This window comes from Tupaia chinensis, unplaced genomic scaffold, assembly GCF_000334495.1.
Source record: "Tupaia chinensis unplaced genomic scaffold, TupChi_1.0 Scaffold000146_1, whole genome shotgun sequence".
In the NCBI taxonomy this organism is placed as follows: Eukaryota; Metazoa; Chordata; class Mammalia; order Scandentia; family Tupaiidae; genus Tupaia; species Tupaia belangeri.
In genome coordinates this window covers 18,242,050-18,250,797 of record NW_006159616.1, presented here as the reverse complement: position 1 = coordinate 18,250,797, position 8,748 = coordinate 18,242,050, and the positions used below count along the sequence as shown (strand labels likewise).

Sequence of the window (8,748 nt, the reverse complement as noted above, 5' to 3'; positions counted from 1 at the left end):
CCCCCCCCCCTGACAGCCGGCTGTGAGTCAGCACATTAAGAACAGGCAGCAGACACAGAGCAGGAGGGGGCTAACGACCCCCAATTCAGACGGCAGGCCCCTCCCAGCCACACAAAAGCAAACAGGAGATGTTCTATTTTTAAAGATGCAGAGTGTTTTTTGTCCCAAAATGTTCAAGAAATTAATTTTGGAATTCTGAAATTGGGCCTGGTGGGCCCAGACTTACCCCTGGTCCCACAGGTGAGTCCTGGGTAGCAGCGAGACCCTGAGGTACGGGCGCTGATGGGCCTGGGAGAAAACACAAGGGAGCAGCAGGTGGGGGAAACCGTCAGCCTCCATGGGTCTGGTGGACCACTGGCCCAGTGCGGTCAGGTCTTGATACATTCCATCTTATCTGTAACGCGCTCAACCAGTGGCTGCCGCCCAGAGTTGAACACAGCAAAGTGCAATCTGGACACCCGGCAGAGTGTACGAGACCGCAGGCTCGCATACAGCGGGAGAAATGGTAGACCTGGGCAGGACCTGCTGCGGAGGATGTGGAGCCTGGCTGCGTCCTCACTGTGCTGCCTCATCCTTTCTGGGATCATGCAGTCTCACTAATGTGGGGCTTAATGAGATAGGAAATTTTGGGGACCCTTAAAGTTCTTTAGTGTGTTTACTCAGCTCCTTTTCAATCTTTTCATCTGCTCACACATGCCTGTCTTGAAAAATCCAGGGTCTGATGTTTTGATCTGGTGGTTGTTTCTGGCTCTCACCAGCTTGCTGTTTTGTTAAATAAGAAACTCTTCTGAGCAGACATGTGGTACATGCAGCCGGCCGGGCTCGCAGCCGGACCAAGGCCCCACTGAGCTCAGCCTGTGCTCCTAGTGCCACCTGTTCTATGTACAGGCACAGAGCACTTGGAGAGGCCCACCAGGCACAGGCAAAGCCGCCCTTCACATGCTGCCCTGGAGTGAGGGGCCGAGATCTTGACCATCTGAAGTCCCCAACGCAGAGCGAGAAGCCTTCTCCCACAGGAGCCACCTGCACCCACAGTCCAAGGGCTTAGGCTGGCATCTTCCATGCCCTCCTCCTCAGGCCACAGGAACCCCAAGACCCAAGCAGACCCTGTACTCGGCACACAGCTCGCCAGCGTCACTGGGGTATCTGAAATCTACCAATTCGCTCCACTGCACTTGAGCAACCACAGCCATTTATTATGTGTGAAGTTGATGTCACTTCACACATGCTACCCATCTTCCTTCACCTGCCACGGTCACCACCTTCGCAGAACAGTGGGGGCTGTGCCAACCAGACCCCAAGCCCATCCTGATGGAGCACCTCCGCCCACTTGAAGGCCAGGGTGTGACTGGGATGTGATGTGAGACTGGGCACACATCCACTGGGGTTACCCACCTGGTCTCCCTGAGGACCACATCCCAATCTCCAGCTGTCGTGTTCATGCTCTGCCTGGCTCATCACAATCCCCTTCACAGTGACATGACCATCCACTGTGAGTAACCCGGTAGGACTTCCGGAATAATCTGAACCTCTGAGAAATCGCACCCTCCCCGTGGCCTTGCCCTCCTCCCGTCACTCTCATCTGACCAGCTATTAGGCATGCCCAGATGTCTACCTTGGCTCTCCCTCTTTCCCGCCCACAGCTTCCACTGCCAGACTCCCAGCATCGCCCACATCTGCCATAAGATGTCAAGCAAATGAACTTCTCACAGTCATCCAGAGTCCTGGAATCCCTAAAGCACATAGCATGGTATAGGCACTCAATACCCACTGACTAGAGATCTGTGATTTTAAACACTGTATACTTGGTAATGAGAATATCGAGCAACTTTCTGTTATACTCTGAAGCCAAAAGAATGATAATAACAACATTAACAAAGACTATCTTCCAAGTAGAAATCAAATACCTTCAATATCACCCTAAACCCTATAGAGCCCACACGCTATCCAAGCCTTTTCCAGCTGCTCCCAGAATCCATTTGAGAAGGTGCTGTATGCCCATCCTGGGCTCCTTGATAGGGATAGGGGACAGAAAGACAAGTGAGGGCCAGGCCAGTGGCATGCCTACATTTCAGACAACCCAACCACCCACCTCAGTGGGCACAGCTCACAGTCCAGCCACCTCTTGGCAGTGTCTGCTCACCTGGCCTCGATCCTTCCTAACAAGTCAAGTTAGCAAGACTCAGAGGAACTCTGAAACATTCTTGTTAGAGGAGCCTGTAGTTCCAGACATGAGCTCATCCACTACGAAGAGGTAAGCAAGTCATCTAGCACACTGTGCTTCCGTAAGAAGATGTCATCTCCTTAGAAGCAAAAGCAGATGAGGGTCTGCCAAGGGCCCGACTGTCCTCAAAACTGTCTTCCTCTCCCCCAGGTGCCTTGAGCTCTTTTGCAGACCATTTCCAAACACCCTACTGCCTGCTCACGTCCCGGCCCTGGAAACAGCCTAAGAAAATGAAAAGTAGCCAAGTGAAGTTCGACTTTGTTCCACCTTAAATGGGGATTCTGAAAATCCGCAGGCTGATTTGCGGTAATGAGGAAAAATTGCAGAAAATGGCTCCATTATCTTCAGCTAAGAGCCAGCACTTAGGAGCTGGACCCTCCATGAATCCTGTGGGTGAGTAAACTCCAAATGCTGCAGGAAGTTAAACCATCCAAGCACATTATGACTTCTATGTGCTCTTTATTTCCCCCCAGTCTCAAATGTGGTACTGTGTGATATGTTTTTCCAGGTCATCTTTTATATCATGACTTACTATACAATTTCAAGAAAGTAAAACACCATTTTTAAAAAAAGGCTTTGGCAACCATTTAAAAGAAACCTGATGACAAGCTCAGGACCAAGAGGCCCCAAATTCACACACCCCAGGAAAGCATTGGTTGAAAGGAAATATATCAGAACCATACAATCAGCAGGCTTCAGATCTTTGTATTTTTTTTTTTAATTCATGAGAGAGAGTGCATGCACATTCATACGAGAGAGAAAGAAATGGACAAGCTCAGTGGACTCTCTTCATACCATGATCCCTTTTCCCTCACATGCCCAGCATGTTTTCTGATCAACTCAAGATCCAACCTGTAGCTAGCCACATGGCCTCCAGTACAGCAGCTTAGCTCATACCACCTGCACCATAAAGGCTGGGTCAGAAATCTTTTATTTTAATGTTTGATATGCTGGTTATTGGTTAAACTGCTTCTCAAACAATACTAAGTGTCCCACTGTGCCCTCCAGAGAACGCCTCCTTACTTTATGTCCCCCAAGGGTCCTAAAACTACAATGCGAATGTCCGAGTGGGAAGCCCAACTTCACCCTTAAGACACAACAAGGTTGAGAGCTGCGCAGGCCAGCAGAACTGCACCATAAAGCCACACGAGTTTGTGCACGAGATGTGTGCAAGAACATCTGCATTATGCATGGGAATGTGTGCATGAGGCTACCTGCAGAAGCGCTGCTAAACACAGCAAAGCGTCGAAGTGTTAGGTAGAAGCACCTGTTAAGACCTGGCATGTCCTATGGAGCTTGGCATGTCCTACAGTAAGTAGCTCTGCACTCCACAGAAGGGACAAGTTTGGACAGTGTGTGCTGACCTAGGAAGGTGGCCAAGACAAGTAATGAAGTGAGAGGAGTCAGTTACGAACAATGCATACAGTGTAATCCCATCCACATTAGTGGAAAACAAAGAAAGAAAACCACTTGTATATGAGGTACGCTAGTAAATGCATTGAAATTCGCTGGACAGTATGGGATGTAAAGGGTTATTATAGTTACCTTTTGTGCACATTAGTAACCATGTATTCATATATTATCTGTAGAATTTAAAATAAATCAGTCGGGACCTGCAGGTGGAGTAGTGGTTACATCACTGGACTCCCAATATGGCCGACGGCAGTTCGCGTCCTGGACCAGTGGCTTGAAACAAGCCAGGCACGTGTGTGTGCATGCCCAAGATCCCAGGAGGAGAATGGAGGAGAAGGAATCGTGGTATGGACATCCCCCCTGCAGGGTAATTTCTCACTTTCTCTTTCACTGTCTCTGTCTCTCTCTCTCTGTCGAGCACATGTGCCCTAAGGCAAAAAAAAAAAAACCTGAAAATAAAATAAAATAAATTTGTTTTCAGTTCTTAGCTTTCGGTTTTTGTTTTCTTTTCTTTTCTTTCGTTTTTAAATGAGGGAATGAGAAAGAAAAGGAAAGATAGCCATCGGACAGGTCTCACCACACTGCAATCCTCCTGCCCAAGCCCCCAGTTAGCTAGGACCACAGGTAGGCTCCACCACAACTGGCCTGTTCATGTTAGGTTGAGAACCTGCAGGCACCCCATGCAGCCTCAGCCACCACACAGCATGCCCTCTTGCTTGCAACATCGCAGGTAGTTTCATTTCTAGCATAATGGTCGTTATAAAGTGATCCTGTATGTTCATGCCAGAGCCTGAAGCTCCTGGATGAACAAATGACACACCACTGAACAGAACTGAAAAGTGAGGTTTCCACAGCAAGCAGGTAGTGAGGCTGGCCACTCTCCCAAGGGGCCAGCAGAAGGCTGGGCTCCTTCCCTGGAGGTAGAATGGCATCTGGCCAAGCAACCAGGACTGTGGTTTCAGGAACATAACCTGGATGTTAAAAAGAGCACAGACACTCAGAGATGAGCTTGTCGACAGCTGCTCTAAGCAACTAAGGGGCCACAGGGCCCAGGAAAAGGTGTTGCCAGCACACTTCAGCTGCATGGAGCCATCACCAAGGAGCCCAAGGAGGGACTGAGTCAGTGGTTTCCCATGACAGCAGAGCACACTGCGATCCAGGGTGGTCCATGCTGGTTGCTGAAACAAAGGAAAGACTCCAGATTCTAGCAGGCTTTGCCAGCTGTCTGAAGATTAATTTTCCCTGACACTCTATTACTCTCCACTCAGTTTCTACTCACCTAAAACCGCTGTCAACAAAAATCTCAATTATCCACTCCACTTTTCTATCGATTCAGTTGTGAGAAGCCCAAACACCCCACACTTGACTAAAACATAGGCCTCCAAAGGCTTGGCAGGGGCCTGCACTCTGACCCCAAATCCAGGCTACTATGAGTCCCACTTGGTCACACGTAGTCTTCACGCTTCCTCTGCATTATGCTTGGAGCAGATCTTCGGGATGGTGCCAGTTCCATGCTCCGGGGAGAGAGAAGACACCTCAGGTGAACACTGCTCAGACAGCACTTTGGGTGAGTCAAAAGGCAAAGGCTGTCAGGTGAGAAAATCAGACACGAATGTGCCAACAGGGGCGAGAGTTCCCCACAACATACCCTGCCTCCTTCCTCCGCCCTCAGGGCACTCACCACCTTAAACAGCCCAGATTACTTGTGTTGGGGAAAGAACAGACAAAAGTATCAATCAGAAAAAGAATATTAAAACCATGGCCAGAAACGAAGGATGCACTCTCCAGCCAAGCTCAGCACCCCTGGGCTTGTGCTTCTTCTCCCCAGGAAGACAGCATTAGGCTTTGCTTCAAGGATCGGAACTGAGACACAGAGTGGCATCCCCACCAGCAACCCTCTCACTTGCTGTCAGGTTAAAGGCACCGACAACACGAGGGGGCCCCAGGGTCTCACTGAGTAGCCATCTCTCCTTCAAACCATGCATCTTTTGGTAGCCAAGTTGTGCTGCCATAGCAAAGTGAAAATAGGAATGAGGAGAAAGGATGGTGCTTTTACCATGTTGACATTCCTATGCCCAGTGATTCATTTATCTGACAGATTATCATATGTCTGCACGATGCCAGGGCCACTGAGAGAAAAATAAGAGTTTAAGTGGAAGGTGGCCAGTGGTCTTCTCCCAGTGAGTCACTTTCCCATGCTACAGTGAGCAGGGCCCTTCGGCACAGCAGAATATGCATGCAGAGACTGACAGCATCCTTTCTGAACACGCAAATGGGGTCCCTGCAGCACCGCCACCTTCCTGCCCATGTAGAAAGGGGTCCTGAGCTGAGTCAGCTGTGGTGCCCCTTCATGCCAAAACACACACTGTCTCCTGAGTGGCCTGGGCTTAAACATCCACAGTGGAGGAAAAGAGAAGCAGCAGGCAGACTTGATGAGGAAAACGCTCAGCTCGCTGACTGACTGGAACAAACCTGCCTGTTTAACTGAAGGTTCAGTTATTCAATGGGAGAGAAAGTCCTGAAGAAGGGGCACGAAGGGGCGGCTGGAGGAGGCTGTTGCTTAGCAACCTGCAGCAGTTTAGGAGAAGGAAGGGAAAGGGCTAGCCTTTAAAGCAAGAAAAGGTGGAGTTGGTCAGGCTACAGAGAGGTGTAAATCGCTGGCCCCAAAAGGAGGGGGAAAGGCAGGGGCCATCGCTGAAAGATGCACTTCACAGAGCTTGAAGAAAGATGATAAATACCAGTTTCTCAACATCAGACCATGAAAATAAAGGCTGAGTGAGTATTTAATGGTACTACAGACATTAAGAATTCATAAGGTAAATCCATCAGAAAGGCCCGTATTCCTGTTTGTGGACAGAAGGTAATTTTTCCTAAGACTTTGATCAGAGAATGGGAAAATGAGCAAAATCCGAGATAAAAGACAATCAGAAGATGGAATGGGCATGGGTCTCCATGCTGAATGAATTCAGACTGGACAGCCAAGGAACAGGGGTGCTCTACAATGGCTGATCAAGTCCAAGTGGCATACAATGCATCTGTGACACTGGGGTCACCTTCAGGGTCAGTGTCAGAAGTATCACCTCCTCCATCAGAGCTTCAACTTGAACCACTCCCCAACATTCTCCAACAAAATGTACCCTTATTATAATCTGGCCAACTTCCATCTCCCGTGTAACAGGGTGACCTAAAAGCTACTTGATCCCCTTAAACTCTCCCCTACTGCTGCATAACTTACTGAATTATCCTGGTTCATGACAAGGGAGCTGCCTGTCAGAGGAGGTGAGAACACAGCAGGTACAATCATGGCAAGAACTTAACTCCACATGTCCAGCGAAGCACCACGGCCACATGTTTGCCATGACCCCTTCTACTTGGCTGTTCTTAAATCTGTTCCGCAGACGAACCAAATTCAGGTACCAAGAACATTCAAAAGCAGAATATGGGTCAGGGAAAATTCTGAGTTACAAAAAATAAAGACTGAGTGCCCTCTAGTGGCTCAATGCACAAGCTTCCAAGGTAGGTGATGAATGGACCTTTGCTCCTTGCAATCTTATAGAAAAAAGTAAAAAGGATTCTTCATAACGGAAAGCCAAACTGCCTCACTTAAAGTGACAGCCGCATATCATTAAAATTTCCTGAGGAACCATATAAGTTGGGGAAATATTGAAGTATGAAAAGTTTCCATCATACGTTAAACACTAGTGGATATTTAAAAGTCTCTTATATTGGGTCTTGGGAGGCAAAGTCTTCAAATACTTAGAATCTGGGCTGAAGGAGATCACATTAACGTGACGTGACTACAGCTATAAATCCAAATTAAATAAACCAAATGAAATCAGGTTCCATCCAGGTAGGGCTGCTGGTCCCCAAACAGTAACTGAAAAATAGATTATGCTGCTATAGCACATTTGCACAGCAGTTCAATTCCCGATCCTTCCAGTAACCAAAGTATACTCCTCTCTGCTAAGTATATAATGATAAATCTTTTGGTAAAGAACTAAAAGTGCATGTACCCAACAGCTCTGCATCTTAAGAATTCAAATTGCTGCTCCGAGTGCCCTACTGGGGGAAAATCGTGACCACAGCTGTGCCATCTAGAAAGATAAACTGCAAGTCCAAAAACAAGTCACCTCTGTGAGGAGCCCTCCACTCTCCTCTGAACCTCCACACCACTCTTTTGGAGCCCAAGCACATGTGGTGTCCTAAAGTCAGCTCTTCTCTGTACCCAGTTCCTCATCTAGAGGTCTAGACAGTAGCAGGCTATTTCCTTCTTGTCTTCATCCTCCAACAGTGAGAAGAGGAGAAGGGACTAAAATCTACTCACCTGCTGATAACAAAATGCAGTCAAAGTTGGAATGCAACAACAAAGCTGAAGCAAAAGAGAGTTGGGGAAAGACCCAGGACTCAGAATCACCAGATCAAGCCCCTCGTTCCATGAATCCCACCCTGAATCCACATCCTTTTCTTGTGAGTCTCCTTTGGGGAATCACCCTCCCCAGACCTTAGCCATACAGTCAGAGTATAAGTCCAACCCACATACCAAGAAATGGTGTACGATGACCCAGAACCACCTGCCCCAAGCCAGACCCCATTAGTCATTATGGGGTAAAGGCAAGTGACAGAGAAGATCAAATGGGCTCCACCTCAAGACTTCGATTGGAACAACTGAGGAAGACAAGTTCTTTTTGTTAAGGTTCCTAAACCCAAGAATTACCTTGAGCTTCTAGATATACCTCATCGAGAAACTCCACCTGAAGGAAACCAACACTGAAGAAAGGGGAGGGAACAGGGCCCAGGAGAAAGAGACAGATGGTAGATAAAAGTCTTAACATCATTTGATGCTAGGATCCAGTCATGCCTAACATCAGCTCTACCTCTGAGTTTTTCTGAGCCAATAAAATCCCTCTCTTATATAAGCTATTTTGAGTTGGGTTTCTATCTCTTATATATAACATTTCTGATTGATTCATTTACTCTACAGACATGTACTGAATGCCTTCCTATGGGCCAGGACTATGGTGGGCAATGTCAAGATGAATAAAATGGCCTAGTCACTGTGGCACAAAGGAAACACAAATACCCTTCAAGGCTGGAAGCCGTGTGGCCATCTG

The 8,748-nt window shown here is 47.9% G+C and overlaps 1 protein-coding gene across 2 annotated transcripts in view; it reads right to left on the bottom strand.

The window, feature by feature from the left end:
* Positions 1 to 8,748, bottom strand: part of NPHP4 (nephrocystin 4) — a gene marked incomplete in the record, with an annotated part of 159,079 nt that overhangs the window by 53,662 nt on the left and 96,669 nt on the right. For both annotated transcript variants that reach the window (XM_027770657.1, XM_027770658.1), the window contains 1 exon segment: positions 227 to 288. In XM_027770657.1, the coding sequence (XP_027626458.1) occupies positions 227 to 288 (62 nt within the window).